Source organism: Theobroma cacao, chromosome 6, assembly GCF_053813885.1.
Source record: "Theobroma cacao isolate CCN51 chromosome 6, ASM5381388v1, whole genome shotgun sequence".
NCBI classification, from domain to species: domain Eukaryota; kingdom Viridiplantae; phylum Streptophyta; class Magnoliopsida; order Malvales; family Malvaceae; genus Theobroma; species Theobroma cacao.
The window spans coordinates 6,338,827-6,355,484 of NC_142644.1; the positions used below are offsets into that span (position 1 = coordinate 6,338,827).

The 16,658-nt window shown below is 33.8% G+C and overlaps 1 protein-coding gene across 1 annotated transcript; it reads left to right on the plus strand.

The window, feature by feature from the left end:
* Positions 1 to 4,346: 4,346 nt before the first annotated feature.
* On the plus strand, positions 4,347 to 9,069 carry LOC18595539 (uncharacterized). The gene is made up of 6 exons (XM_007023541.3): positions 4,347 to 4,714; positions 5,364 to 5,508; positions 6,031 to 6,291; positions 7,277 to 7,358; positions 7,610 to 7,806; positions 8,499 to 9,069. The coding sequence occupies exons 1-6, from the start codon at positions 4,446 to 4,448 to the stop codon at positions 8,769 to 8,771; spliced, it is 1,227 nt and encodes a 408-aa protein (XP_007023603.3). The 5' UTR covers positions 4,347 to 4,445; the 3' UTR covers positions 8,772 to 9,069.
* The last annotated feature ends 7,589 nt before the right edge of the window (positions 9,070 to 16,658 follow it).

A 16,658-nucleotide genomic window follows, 5' to 3' on the forward strand; every position in this document is an offset into this window, starting at 1 on the left:
AAAAAATAGAATAAAGTGGTGAGAAAAAAAAAGATGAAGTCAAGTATGGGTTGTATTTGGGACATGAGTTGAGCTCTAACAAAGGTCCTAGAATGATTTATGTGCTTAGGGTGATTTTAATTACATAAATATCCTTTATCCTACTTTTACCCTAGCCTTTCATTACAAATTTAATAAAGTCCCAATGATACTTGATTTAGTGTTAGTTATATTAGTAAAGAAAGACATGAAAAGCAAACTTATGGGATTATAGTACTAATCCACATTTTGTATAAGCATAAACTTATTCAGATTGCTTGCAGTTCTTTATAAAAAGATAACACACACACACACACACACACACCACATTTTGCATAAGCATAAACTTATCCGGATTGTTTACAGTTCTTTGTAAAAAGATAACACACACAATTGGAAATCCATTTGAGAATGAGGCTTACACTTGAATTGAATCATTGACTTGGATGTATCTATGTTTTGCCTTGCGTCAAGATTTATCTAGTTTAAATTAGTATTCTTGTAATTAGTTTAATTTCCTTTGTTATTTAGTAGTTTTAATTAGTTTGTTTGAATAAGATTAAATTGTTATAATTTTAGTGGTTAGTAAAATTTTGGTAATAATTGCTCCTGGAAAGATATTTTACTCTTCATTATATTACTTGTTAATGATACATGCCCTACATGATAAATTCAACAACAATACGTAATATTGTTGTTTAATTTTCTACCTACGCAAGTATACATATTGCAAAGATAATACAGTAATGAGTAGAGTGTCGATCCCACAAAGAATTGAATTACTTTATACTGTTAACTACTAAAATTATAACAGCTTAATCTTATTCAAACAATTAAATTTAAAATTATTGCAAAGAAAAACTAAACTAATAAACTGAAATTAAAATTAAATAGTAAATCTCACTTAACTACCAGACTTAAGATTATGATGCCCCTCAATACTTCATCTAAATATTGTTTTTCTCTCTTAACTCAGTTTAATGGATTAAGTTGTTAATCTAAAGTACTAAATTATTTACAAGCCTCTGTCGAGTTTCTCATAAAAATACCTATTTCAATTAATTTACGATATATCTATTTAAATTAAATTGAAGAAAGATTCATTAAGTTTGTGCTCTAATTTTAGCTATGTATAGCTTGTAGGTGTATGTCTACCCTATATGTAAATCAAACCACCTAATCGACTAAGTGAATTCAACCATACGCTATTTTATTCAAGGTTTACCTAAATCTCTTTTGTTAAAGTTCAACCTAGGTTTCCAATTCAATCTAATTGGTAATCAGGCAATTAGAAACATTAAAAATATAATAAAATAAACAACTTAAATCCATCAAATATAAGCAAAAGAGAGATAAATAAATCAGACTATATATTGAGTTCAATCATAATCTTAGATTAATAATTTAGTTCCTCATTAAGTCACACATCATCATCAAATAAAATTTAAACATTAAAAACAAAATCAAGAAAATAAGAGAATAACATAAAGATAGAAAAACTCAAGAATTGTATTCTTGATCTCCAAATCTCCTTGAATCCTTCAAATTCTTCTTAGCGTCAATGACTTTGTACCTTAACTCTCAACTGTCAATATGGTGTTTTATTTTTTCCTCGAAGTCCTTCGAAAGGTTGTTTTTATAGGGCTTTGAAGTTAGGCCAAGTTGGGTGAAGAAAAACGTCAATTTCAGCAGAGATTTCCTCATCAGACTATGTGGGTCGCAGCCTTGCCCAATTAATTAAAAGAAATTGTTATTACTTTAGGATTACAGCAATGTGTCAACTTCAACAAGATTTTTGACCACATTCCAAGTCGAATTGGGTGAAGTGGGAAGCATGAAAGTTGTATATTTTTCTCTTATCTTTCCAACGGTCTAAAAATCATCTCATGTGGAGCTCTGTATAGAGAGTTATGGTTGAAATACCAAAACATATGCAGTGAAGTCTGTATCTTGAAATTGCTTTTCTTGTTCCACTAAAATTCTTCTTTCATCAAATCCCTACAAAAGAATAAATAAATAAGTAATAACCTATTTTAACCACACTAATACCAAATTAAGTATAAAATTAACTAAGATTAGATTGACTCATTTAAAATAACTAATTTAAAATAATTAAATAAAATTTACTAATTTTTATGCATTGCCACAAGATTATTTTGTATAAAACATAGATGTAATTTTATAATTATTTTGTATTTATATTGATATAAGTTAAAAAAAGAAAGAATAAATGATTAAAAGAAAAGAATATAAGATTAATGTAATTACATAACAATTTTTTTTTTGTTAGATTAAGTGAAGGGATTTAGGGATGATAATAGAGATGGCAATGAAGCGGTTAGGATTGAGCATTTTTGTAAATTTGGGACATGTTGAATTTTAATTTTTAATGTCATAATTTTTTTTCAAAAGTTCATTAAATCATATAAAAAAACAAGTTAATTAATAAGCTTGCTTTTGTAAAAGAAAGTAGTATTGGTGCAACTAATTTCATGACATTAACATATAAAAATCTCTTCTTCCCTTTTTTTTTTTTTTTATCTTTCATCTCTCAAATTGTTCCGAGTTATCAAAAGGAAGGGTCCCAATTGGGGGTAGATCCAAAATCCAGGATAAGGTCTTTGTTGGATTTGGAAGGCCGCCTTTGGTACCTTGGCTGTGCACAGTAGCTTTTAAAGTCGAAGGAAACAACAACAGCCTTCATGATGGACAAGTCGTGGGGTGACAACAAGGCGAGATAAACAATGATAGGATCAGCCTGAGTCTGTCTGCCTTTTGACTACATTGTCTTATCCATTTCTTTTTTATGTACATATCCTCTTACCTATGATTGTGACAGCAACCATTTTTTTCCTTGGCTTGCTTGGAGATGTGATGGTGGTGGATATTAGTTTCATTAAGATTCTCAACCAATTGAAATTACTGGGCTCTGGATAATAGCTCGTATCAAGGCCCTCAAATTTAGAATCTTCCTATTTGTAGTTTCTTTCACGTTTTCTACCTTTATTCACTCCAATTATAATTCATTTCTTTGATTTATTACAAATTCAAGTCACATGAAAACCATATTCTACCTAGAAGTCTATGTTGCTTACACTCTATGCAACAATACTAGTTACTGACCAATAAAACCATATTTTCAATCTGTTATTAATTATTTACTTTGGGGGAAACAAATTTAAAGATTAAAATTAGCTACAATATAATATTGTGAACAAGTTTAAAATATTTAATTTTATGCATTATAAAATGTATGGTTTTAATTTTTCTCTGATTTAGATATTGTGTTTTTTTACTCTTTTTTAATTTATAAAATATAAGTTTTAGCATTTATTAAAAATATAAATTGAGAAAATAATAAGTGAAATTCAATAAGACTATAAGAATATGCAAATATGATAAAAAGATTATTATGATATGATAATTAAAAAATCTAGTAGTTCTTTCTTATTCTTTTTAATTAATGTTTTAATAAGTTTGATATTAATAATGATAGAAAACCATTTCACATTTATTCCCGTTGTATATCTTTTCTTATCTAACAAGAAAAAAAGAAAAGAGCTTAAAAATTAAAATTGATATTCCATGGAATATGTTTTATATCAAACTAAGTCTTTTACTTACTTGTTTAATGGAGTACGTATAAGTAGCAATTATGATCTAAGCATTATATATGATATAAGAAATGATCAAATAGACAAATAAATCAATAAATTAACATATAATTAGACAAATTTAATATGACATTAGGCAACTATTCCATCTATCAAACTGAGTTATGGGGATTTATCATGGTTTCAAGCTAGCATGAGACCTGGTATTTAAAAATACCCTAACTTGATAACAAGATGGTGACCTATGTTGAAAAATATTGTATTCCAAAAAGTTTAAACATTTTATATTGGTAAGATATATAAAAGGTGAATGCTTTATACATAAAAATTAACTATAAACTTATTGTAAGTAAGAAAAACGAAATGAACTCTCAAACACACAATATTAATAAATTTCAAATTTAAAGAATGATTCGATTTTAATAATATTTTCACTCCAAAAGAAATTGAAAGGGGTAGACTCAGAATATGGTTGGGTAATGATTTTTTTATAAAACTAAATCTGTTCTACGTATATTTATTCATATTATGTAATAATAAAAATTCGCTTGAAAACGGAAACCATTTATTTTGTGTCAAAAGGAAGGAACGCGTTATTAGCTTTGGGATCCCAAAAATAAATTCAAGTAATCAACTCATCACCCATAATTTATCCGCAATCCACTTTTTCATTTATTTTTTTATTATTATTTTTTATTATCGTCTAGGCTTTGGAAAAAAAAAAAAAAGAAAGAAAGGAAAGGGCGCTATTAGAACAATGTGGGTGTGAAGAGGGAGAGAGAGACAGAGAGGGAGAAGAGAGAGGGCAACTTGATGAAGATATGGGGATGGGTTGAATTGGAGAATGAGAAGATGAAAAGTATTTCTTCAATGGGATTTTGGTGGTGGCTTAACCTCAGAGCTACTCTCGTAGCTCTTCTTGTTATACTCATATTTCATCTTTCCAAGAAGTTTTACTCTAAATTCCTTCGAACTACATCTTCATCAGCATCAGCATCAGCATCATCACCATCAAAATCATCCACTTTTCATCTTCACTCTCCTTCTTCACCCATTTCTCCTCCTCCAGATTCTCAAGCAAGGTACCTTTTTGTGGTTTATCTAATCTGGGTATCCTTTATTTTCCTTCAGTTTGGTGTTGATGTCACTCAATTTTATTCTTTTTGGATTGGGATTGCTTTTTTAATTGAGCTTCTGTTTCTTCATTTGTTGTTTTCTTCTTATTTTGTTCGCTGAATTGATTTTTTTTTTTTAATTTGATATCTGGGTTTTCCATCACTTCAAATTTTGCTTCAATCTTTGTGGGTTTTACATCGTTCTTTGGCAAGTCCTAAATTAGTTTCTTTCCAAAGTTTTCTGTCGGGATTTCTATTGGTTAATTTTAGTTTTAGAAATTTCTTGACTGTCATAAAGTTTTGTTTTCTCCTTTTCGTTACTTCTCAGAAATGAAATTGATTCTACTTTTCCTTTAGGTCTTTTTATCTGCAACTTTTATTTTCAAAATAGCTATGGTTGATTTCTCTTCTTCCAAATGGGAAAATTTTCTCTATGGCTATCTACATAAACTCAACTCTCGGCATTGAAATAGTAACATCTGTTACTACTACACATATTGATTCTGTTTTTTTTTCATTAAACTGTGAATAGGGAAGGCTTTCAATGTTACTTTGATATGTTCCAAATTGGCATGTGACCTTTTACTGATTTGGAACTTGTGTTTGCTATCTGTAGAAACCCAGAGATTGTGTCTGATTCAGATTTGAAGTTTTTGATTGATAATTTGGATGAGAAGCTCAATGACGATGATAAATGGGCGAATGTAATCTATAAACAAAACAACTTTCTATCCTACAGGGCAAAATGCTGCAAATCTAAGGTTCTGTTTATTTGCTTTGCTTGGTTTATCTAGAATAACAATGTAGTGAAGTGATCTGAATTAGTAATTTTCGATTATTCAATTGTATATGACTTGGTGGACATGGCTTTAAGTTACAAATACCGTCTCTTTATAAAGCAGGACTGACACTGTGTACATTTGACTGACCCCAGGCTTGTGCCTTGGGGCTTGGCCAGCTCTTTGGCTTTCATTAGTTTATGAATTTTTTTTGTGAGATAACTCTTGTATAATACCTTTTTATCAACCACCACTGCTTGATAGCAAATGGAAAGTTAATTTATTTCCGTTTACATCTTTCTGTTGTGGCCATGCAATTGTTTAACATTCAATCTAATGTCTATTGCTAGGGCTTATTTTTGATTTATTTATCTATGTTAATTTATGAGTTAGTTTGAATTGGGCAACACATTGTTTGACATCTCTGATTATGTTCAGATGTTTCTCCATTGTCTTGTAAGACTTTAGCAAACTGAAAGTTATGTTCCTTGACGCTGATTGCAGGATAGACCACTGAAATACCTAAGCACGACAGTATTTGAGAGTTGCTCACCAGAGCTTCTGAGGGACTTCTATATGGACAATGATTATAGAAAGCAGTGGGACAAGACCCTGTTTGATCATATCCAGCTGCAGATGGACAGAACAAATGGAATTGAAATTGGCCGCACAATAAAAAAATTTCCCCTTTTGACACCTAGAGAATATGTATTGGCTTGGAGATTGTGGGAGGGAAAGGACAGAACATTCTACTGTTTTATTAAGGTGACTGTCACTGAAACTTAGTCTTTATCATGATGAATCCTTGTTGGTGATGATTACTGCATTGACTTGTGCATGCACTTCTGAATGCATATCTCTCTCTCTCTCTACGTTGTATCTTCTGACTGGATTTATCTGGTCAAAATATGGGAACTACATTAGGAAGGTTCTTGAGCAAGAAATTTGAGATCTTTAACATCTGAAGAATACCTCTGTTTACTTGTATCACCCTGTGCTATATTTATTTGTTTTTTATATTTTCTCAGTGTTCTACGTTATTTAGAATAAAACTTAATATATGAATGACATATAGGAGATATATGCCTGTTTCATGCTTCCATTTACCAGGATGCTTTGTGAGTGGTGTTTCCTACTCTTTTGGAAAGTGGAAACTGTATAGCTTATGTCAAGGATGAAGGAAACGATTGGCAGTATCTCTCATATGAAAGAGATGTACTTGTTTTTATGCTAAAATTTATTAATAATGGAATTCATCCTCATTTAACTCATGATAATGGTTCTCAGCCCAATGATATATAATTATTGGCCTGATATAGCTCATGCAATATTGTAATCTCATACAATTATTTCTCGCAAATCCTCAATTGAGTTGAATAGTAGTAGAAAATAGGATGATTTTCAATTTGCTTCCCATATCTCATGCAATCATTTCTGGAAGAGCCTCTATTGATTTCAAGAATGATAGTGGAAAATAGGAAGGATGTTATGATTTTGAAATATGAACCTGGGGCTTGGCTGTGATGATTCATTCACCCACCCTTGGTAAAGGGTGGAGCTCCTGCTGGGCTGTGTTCTAAACCAGCTCCTGCAAATACCAGGATTTATCCCCTTAATTTACTGTACCCAAAAAAAAGAAAATAAAGAATTTGCTCCCTGGATGCTTCTGCTGTTTATGGTATTTATCCTTTTTCTATGCTTACCAACTAATGATAGATTTTTCATCATAAATCTTGCTATAATTGACTAGGAATGTGAACATCCCTCAGCACCACGACAGAAGAAGTATGTTCGCGTGAGGTATTTTAGATCCGGTTGGCAAATCAGGAAAGGCAAGTGCCAGTATATTCTTTTTACTCATATCACTTTCCTTAATCCGTACAAAAAGCATTGGTGGTTTTCCATTGCAGCCGTGCAATTGTTAAGAAATTTGTCTGTCAAAACTAAATTGAGAACTTGAACAATGTGCTCCTTCCATTAATGTTTCTTGAGAGGGGAATAAAAGGGAATAAGGGATGTTGTAACATGTATTCTTCATTCTTTACTATTTTATGATTCTAAATTTTAATGTTATTATGTACAGTACCTGGTAGAGATGCCTCTGAGATCAGAATGTTTCACCAAGAAGATGCTGGTCTGAATGTGGAAATGGCAAAACTAGCATTTGCAAAGGGCATATGGAGTTATGTTTGTAAGATGGATAACGCACTACGCAAGTACTCTGTGATCAGCCATCCTCTGACCAGTCCAGCTGTTTCTGCAGCTACTCTGATTCAGAAGGTATGCCTTACTACATTCAACAAAAAATATGCTGTTTCTGAAATGTGGTCATGTTTACTATTGACTTATGATCATTGCTTAATTGGTTCTTCGATTTCACTACAAAGTTGGTTAAAATAGAATTATACAATTTTAATCAAATTTATTATCCTCTAGAAGAATCTACCTCTTTATCTTGGTTTCCTTCAAGTAAGTTGAAGACTAGTGTATTTGAGAAATGAATGAGATAGGTCATCTAATCTTTGAAGCAGAGGTAAAAATAAAGGGTCTGAGGACCACATGCAGGAGCTGCCTAGGGAGAGTGCTCCATGGCTCGAGCAATCTTACTGTACCTTTTACAACCCTATGTTATAAACTACTATCTGAACTTTTACAAATTTGTAGGATAAAAATGTGTATATCCAGATCATTCTGGCTTTTTGTTTGATTCAGGGTCTCCTTTTGCACTGTTGAGCAGTGTAGTTTCTGATAGTCTACACTACCCACATGGGCTAATCATCTAAACTGAGGCTATATCTAGTTTAGCTCCTTTTGTTGTTGAATATTTTCTTGAAATAAATTATGATTATGGAATTACATGATTAAACATCTGGTTCTTCTTATTAAAAAAAAAATCCGGTTCTTTAAGTTAGTGATATTATTATCATGGATCAGCTCAAGTATTGATTAGTGACATTGTTGTGTGCATATAGGTTCCACCTGAATTAGATACAACAAGTGGCGTTACTTCTGCAGCAGCCTCTACATCAATGGCCAGTTGTGAACCAGTTAATGGTGAATCCAGAGAAAAAAAGTTATCAAGAAGACCATCAAAAAAATTGGTAGCAAAAAGTTTGCTTGTTCTTGGGGGTGTGATCTGTCTGTCTCGTGGTCACTCTGCCCTGGGTGCTAAAGTCGCAATGGCATACATCTTAACGAAACTGAGAAAGCGTGGTGATTCATCAAGCCAAAGCACGCAAAGTTGAGACACCTGACTTTGTTGCATCTCTGCAGCTAATTTTGATGGTTTTATTAAGGCTTGCTACATAGATTTATTAAATTGAGGCATGAAGTTTAACTAGGGAGAGGGAGGGAAATAGCATGGTACGAGGGCAGAGGTTGTGTGATGTGTACAAAACTCTTATTCTGTAATTATTTGTTTTGGCAAGTGTGTAAATAGAATCAACCAGACGGCGTTTGGCAATCTAATGCTGATCACTGCAGCTGTGAACTTAAGCTACATACCATTTACAGCTTAATCAGATAGTCCGTTTTGATGTAGAATTTGTTTCTTTGGAGCTTGATAGATGAATCGGGGTAATTATAGGTCATATTTCAAAATGCGGGAGAGTGTGACATGGTGGCTTACTCTTCCATCTACACTTGTACAACGGCACAAAGAAGTTATAATAGCAAATGTCAGGCCATGGTTATGCAAGATGAGACAGCTGACCCTCGTTTGAGAGGAAACTCAGAATGTTTCTCCGCTTGTTTAGATGTTACTTTCTAGGTGACATTCTTACAATCTGTTGTCTTTAATTAGGGGATTACATGTTAATGCAACTATAAATCTAACATATCCAAGGAAAACGGTTATAAGAATAGCATGACCCATATGCCCTGGTGTGAGTATGTTTCTCCTTTCTTTTTAATCTCAACATTCTCTTGATATCTATGATTTTTTAGTGTGTATTTGTCAACTTAACCTGTCATTTTCTAATTGATACAGTGTCAACTTTTTGTTCTAATCGGTTATAAACGTACTACTTGAAAAAATATTTTTGAAGTATTTAAAAAAATTCAAATAAATTTTTATTTTTTAATCACGTTCAGTCAAATGTTTATATTTTCATTTTGAATATATCATATGACATTGATGTGATATATTGACATATTAATGAAAGATGATTTGACATGATATGATTATGTAGTATTTTCACTTTCTATGTCAACATTAGGTGGGTATAAAAATGACATGCTATTTTGAATAATGGTAATTAGTCAATCATTATAAAGACTTATTTGATTTAAAATAAAAATATATGTGTTGTATTGATAACTCTGTTATATAGAGTTATTTAGACACATTTTGAGCGCTTGAATAGCTAGATCTTTGAGTTTTTGGAGTCAGATTTTAACATTTTAAGTGTTTTTCTATTTTAAGTTAGATTACATGTTCAATAATTAAATTACATTATTTTAATTCAATTTTACTTTATTTTGCTTTAATTTATTTTAAAAAGAGTTCATGTCGATTTCTCTCATAGCTTTGTGCAAATTTAGAAAAGGTTTATGTGAATGTGAAAATTTTGAATTATATATTAAGTTCTAGAATATGTTTGATTCTCTCTCAAGGTGAAATCTTAGGCTATACTTAGTTAAAAAGATGATGTAGGCCATTTTTAGACCGATTGAGCCTTTTTAGCCTTCATTTACATAATTTATCCTTAGTTTTCCCCTTTGAGCCTAATGACATCTTTTCTTTGTTTGAACACTTAATTTTCAGCCTAGACCCTCATATAGATATTCCCAACAATTCTTACATCCCTCATTCCTAAATACATAAGTCAATTTAGGAATGTTATGAGCTAAATAGTGAAAAAGGTGGTGAAGATAAAAAATGAAGAAAAGTTCAAAATATGATTGTATTCACTCACTACCCAATGAAAGAAAAAAGTCTGGGGATGTGAAATTGAGAAAAAGAAAGAAGGGAAAGAAAGAAGAAGAAAAAGGATGAAGTGATGAACAGAAGAAAAGTCTTGACAAAAAGGGGTATATCAGGTGAAGGAAAATAAAGCTCTTAATAGGTCTTAGTGTCGTAACGTGCGGGTCCGGGAACCCGATCGCTAGACGTAAATGTGAAAACTCACTAAAAATTAAACTAGAAGTCGCCACCAATCTTTTTTTACTAGGTGCGATTGGCCACCTATTGACTCGATTCTAATTGATGAAAACTTAAATTAATTTTAAGCCCACCGAAAAGAACCTTAAACCGGTCTACAATTTTCTGGATCTAGGTTCGGGAGTACGGTTACGCCCGGGGAAGGATTAGCACCCCTCGGACGCCCATTCCATGAACGGTACCATTTTTAGATTATCCTATTGGGCTTTAATTTTTAATTTCACTAGATTTCCTTAATTATTATTTTTTTTATTTTATCTCCCATTTAACCTAAAATGGAGTGTAAATGGGTGGCGAGATGAAATGCATGGCGTGAGATAAAAATGCCGGACAAATGACCTTTTATCGAGGATATTTTTTCGAATCCGCCCATCATATCGGTGGGACTCGGGATATTCTCTCACCTAGGGAATTATCCGAGAAACTCGCCTTCGCAAATTCGACGAATAATTCCCATCTTCGGGGTCATCGTACGTTTTCTTTTTAAAAATAATATTCTTGTGCATAATGAACCTAATTCGGGCAAAAAGCCTTTTATTGAAGATGGTTCTCAAGCTCTCCCATCATACTGGTGGAACCCGAGGACATCTTTCCACCTAAGGAAATTTTCAAGAAATACCCGCCTTCGCAGGATCCCCGAAAGATCCCATCATCGGGGCTTAAACTCGAAAACAGAAATATCTATATGCAATGATATGTATGATGCAATACATATGCTATGCTAATGCAATTGTCTATATTTTTTGTTATTATTAATTATTTTTATTTTTATTATATATTTTATTATCATATTTTCTATTCTTATTTATTATTGTTATTTTTTTTTTTTATACTTTACATTTTTTGTTCTTAAGTTCTTTGTTTTTCACATATAGTTAGACAAATTGTTTATAATTTTATGTTATTTTAGAAATTATATGTATTTTTATTGTACTATTTTTATATATTCTTATATTTTATTATTATTATATTTTTCATAAGCGATTTTTATTCAAACCTAACGCCTAAGATCTTATTTATTATTATTTTTTTATCTTTATCTTCACATTTCATTATGCCACTTAATACTCAATGCTTACTTTTAAATTAGTCATTTTTTATTATTATTTATTTATTTATTTACTTATTTAATGTCATATATATTGTATTTTCACAAATTAATTATTTATTATATTTTTGAATTGTTATCACTTTATCATTATTTTATTACTTATTATTTATTTTTTATCAAGTAGTTTCATCAAGTAATTTTCTTTATATAATCAAGCTCTTTATTTATTAAGGATTTCAGAATCTTGAAAACGAGACCCTCCCATCATACTGGTGGGGCCTTGATTCGGATTCCGAGCCTAGGGAACATAAGCTCAGGATTGCGACTTCTCGCATCCCGATCAATTATCCCATCATCGGCATCAAATTGAGCAGTTATCTTATCTATATTAAATAGTTCTTTATCTTCTCCTATTTTATTCTTTCTCCATTTATATAGAACTACCTTTTTACCTAATTTGATTTTTCCACATTTTTGTTTCATCATATTTTAATTCTAATTTATTTTCACTCTTATTATCTCTACATAAATTTCCATGACTATGAATCTCATAAATATGTTCCACATTTCATCTTTTCCCATATTTATATATATATATATATGTTTTTAAACAAACAATCCGCTAAATATCATATATACTTTAACTAAATTAATACTCTAACGAAACTAATTAGCTTCCTTTTTTTTTTATATATATATAAATTTTACGTCAAACTTAGCACCACAAAATCAAGACAATATATCTATAATAAAAATGAAGAATTTACCTTGTTATGAATAGCCACTCCCTCCAGCACCGAAACAGTGTCGTTTTGTAGTCAAAAGGGGTTTTGGGTAAGTCAAAACGGTGCCATCTTTAACCTTTGGAACCTCCCTCTTTCTTCACTCACCATTCCTCACCCTTCCTCCTTCTCACCCGATCCTCACTGTCGCTGGCACTGCATCATTTCCAGATTTGGTGCCGCGGCTCCGCCTCTTTCTCTCTCTCTCTCTACCTTCTCGTCGACTACCCAGATCGAGCTCTCCCCCCTAGATCGAGCTCTCCCCCCTTTTCCGCCGGCTGTGGGATCCAGGATCTTGCCGTTCGGTGCTTCTTTCCCTTGCGCCAGCCGCCGCTCCTCTCTCTCTCTATTTCTCCGTTCAGTGCTTCTTCCCCTTGCGTCAGCAGCAAATCCTGGCGTGAATCTGCAGATTCTCCCTCCCTTACGCCTGCGGCTTAGGAATTTTGGTGCTGTTCACTGCTTCGTCTCTAGCCATGGCAGATGCGGTTGCCGATGTTGCTGCCCCCGGGAAGCTGGTGGTTTTTTGCTTGCAGGTTGCTTTGTTGCTTTGGCCTGCCGGATCTCCGATTTTTTTTGTGGATTGTTTTGGTGTGGCTGCTGGAATTTTTTGTTGCAGGTTCTCCCCCTTTCATGCTACAGTGCCCCCTCTCCTTTATACCCGATTCCCGGGTTCTGGAGGGGGCACGCTCCATTGCCTTGTCCCTGGGCACCCGGGGGCAAATTCCACTATCCTGCCAGACCCGAAAAATTCGCGTCTGGCAGGTGAGAGAGGTGCCTGGCAGGGTGCGTCCGCACCCTGCCAGTCGTACCTCTCTCCTTTCTTTTTTCATTTTTTTTCATTTTTTCATTATTATTATTTTTTTAAAATTTTATTATATATATATTTTTTACTCCATTTTTTTATTTGTAATTTAGTGTCTACAGCTGCCCCTCTTTGAGCATTTCGAAAATTCGAAATAGTGCAAAGACGTAGACACTGTATTCGACTAAATTCTTTAATTCTCTTATCAAATTTTTATTATATATACATATATATTTATTATTATTATTATATATATATATATATATTTTAATAAATTCCTCAAAACTGAGGCCACAAGACTTTTAAAATGAACTCCTCAAAACTGAGGCCACGAGAATTTTTAAAAGTGAGCTCCTCAAAACTGAGGCAACGCAACTTTAAAAATGAACTCCTCAAAATTGAGGCGACGAGACTTTAAAAATGAACTCCTCAAAAATGAGGTAACGAGACTTTAAAAATGAACCCCTCAAAACTGAGGCACCGAAACTTTAAAATGAACTCCTCAAAACTGAGGCACCGAAACTTTAAAATGAACTCCCCAAAACTGAGGCAACGAAACTTTTTTTTCATTTTTTTTTTGAAATGGTGAAAAATAACCAATTCCTCATCTGAAATTCATATGATTTTAGAGATAAATTTCCCTCTTTTTCAATTGTTTTAAAATTTTGAACATGTCAATTCATCTTCATCAGTTTCCCTTTTTGGTGTTTTTAGAGCCTTTTCTTTGATCAATGGGGGGTGAATCGATCTCATTTCCGATCTCTCGTCTTCCTCAATTCATTGCTCATAACTGTTTTCTTCTTCTATCATATGCCTGGTCCAATCACTCTTCACCCTTTTACTGTGCTCCATTCTATTGCTAATTCCATTCCTTTCTTTCTCTTCTTAGACTCCATTTCATTCCCTGTCAATTACGATCCTTTTTTCAAAATATTGCAAACGTTTCTTACCTTATCATGCTCTTTATTAAGTATCATTCTAATTTTTTGGCAAATGCAATGCAATATACTCATATCTCCTCTTTTGGCAGAATGGAAATGAGGGCATTGTTGGGAGTGAAAGGCTATTTTTCATTAGAAAAAAGTGAAGTTTCTACAATCAAGTATAATGACAAGGAACAAGGGAAAATTGATTAACACAAAAGGGATACAGTCCTTTCTTAATGACTGCTTCGATAGATATTATCAGTAGTCTCAAAATTTTATCCTGAAATAGGCACATTTGTCAGCTCCCTTGTCTTTTGCATGCACATCTTGGATCATGATCTTCACCCCTTTTGTGTTAAGCTTTTGTAGTATTTGGACCTTTTTCGTGTCTAGACCGCCCTTTCGGGTTTTCGCCCTAAACATATCTTCCCAAATTCAAGCTGCCTTTTCAGGTTTTCAACTTGAAAATTTTCTTCTCCTTTTTTTTTTTTTTTTTTTTTTCTATGCAAAATATTTCTTGACAGCATCGGCATTCACCGGGTTGGAAAACTCCCTTCCATCCATCTCCGCCAAAATTAGTGCTCCTCCTGAAAATGCTTTCTTCACCACGAATGGTCCTTCCCAATTCGGTGTCCATTTCCCACGAGGATCATGCTGGTTCGGGAGAATTCTTCTCAATACTAATTCTCCTTCTCGGAACTGTCGAGAGTGTGCTTTCTTGTCATATGCCCTCATCATTCTCTTTTGATATAACTGCCCATGGCAAAGTGCTGTCAACCTTTTTTCTTCTATGAGATTCAATTGCTCATAACGAGCATTAACCAATTCGGCTTCTTTCAACTGTACTTCTTTAAGGACCCGAAGGGAAGGAATTTCCACTTCAATTGGCAAAACTGCTTCCATCCCATACACCAAAGAGAACGGTGTATCTCCCGTGGAAGTTCGGACTGTTGTGCGATAAGCATGCAAAGCAAAAGGTAACTTCTCATGCCAATCTTTGTATATATCTGTCATCTTCTCAATTATCCTTTTGATGTTCTTGTTGGTTGCTTCCACTGCTCCATTCATCTTTGGGCGATAAGGTGTTGAATTGTGATGCTTGATCTTGAACTTGGCACAAACCTCTTTCATCATCGAACCATTGAGGTTACTAGCGTTATCCGTGATGATCCTTTCTGGGAGACCATAGCGGCATATTATTTCCTTTTGGATGAACTTACATACCACTTTCTGGGTCACATTGGCATAAGATGCTGCTTCTACCCACTTAGTGAAGTAGTCAATTGCCACCAGGATAAACCGATGCCCATTTGACGCCTTCGGGGTTATCAACCCAATCACATCCATGCCCCACATTGCGAATGGCCATGGTGATGGCAATACATGCAGTGAATTAGCAGGGGTGTGGATTCGGTCCGCATATATCTGACACTTGTGACACTTTCGAGCGAAGTCTATACAATCCTTTTCCAACGTGAGCCAGTAATACCCTGCCCTCATGACCTGTCTCGCCAACTTATGTCCACTTGCATGTGCTCCACAAACTCCTTCGTGAACTTCCTCAACTATTCTCCGAGCTTCGGTTGAATCCACGCATCTCAAAAGCGTTTGATCCCTACTTCTCTTGTATAAGATGTTCCCATCCAAGAAGAAATTCATTGCCAACCTTCTAACGGTTTTCTTATCATTTTCTGAGCTTTGATCCGGGTACTGCTAAAATTTGAGATAATGCACAATATCATGGTACCACGGTTTCCCATCTATTTCTTCTTCTACACTAGAGCAGTGTGCGGGGCACTCTCGAAGATTAATCATGATGGGTTGGATCTTGACATCGGTACCAACTTTGAACATTGCCGCTAGCGTGGCTAATGCATCGGCCATTTGGTTCTCCTCTCGGGGCAAATGATTGAAGCAAATTTCATCAAAATTTTCAATCAGCTTTGATACATACTTGTGATACCGAACTAACTTTGAGTCACGTGTCTCCCATTCTCCTCGCAACTGATAAATAACCAAAGCAGAGTCCCCATACACTTCCAAAATGTGAATTTTCCTCTCGATTGCTGCTTGAATGCCCATGACACAAGCTTCATATTCAGCTACATTATTGGTGCAATAGAAGTTGAGTTTAGCTATAACGGGATAATGATCTCCTTCTGGTGATACTAACACGACCCCTATGCCATGCCCCAAGGCATTCGAAGCTCCGTCGAAAAACATCTTCCAATTCTCTTTCTCTGATTCCTCCCCACTTGTTTGACATATTGACATCAAGTCCTCATCTGGAAACTCAAACTCCATTGGTTCATAATCTTCTTCCACCCTTTCTGCAAGAAAATCTGCGATTGCACTTCCTTTGATAGCTTTCTGGGACACATATACAATATCATATTCAGACAATAACACT

Excerpts from the sequence above, each read along its gene's own strand:
- LOC18595539 (XM_007023541.3), top strand. The coding sequence starts at position 4,446 with ATGAAGATATGGGGATGGGTTGAATTGGAGAATGAGAAGATGAAAAGT. Across the intron at positions 6,292-7,276 it reads CATTCTACTGTTTTATTAAG|GAATGTGAACATCCCTCAGC; the intron begins GTGACTGTCACT and ends ATAATTGACTAG. Across the intron at positions 7,359-7,609 it reads CGGTTGGCAAATCAGGAAAG|TACCTGGTAGAGATGCCTCT; the intron begins GCAAGTGCCAGT and ends TATTATGTACAG.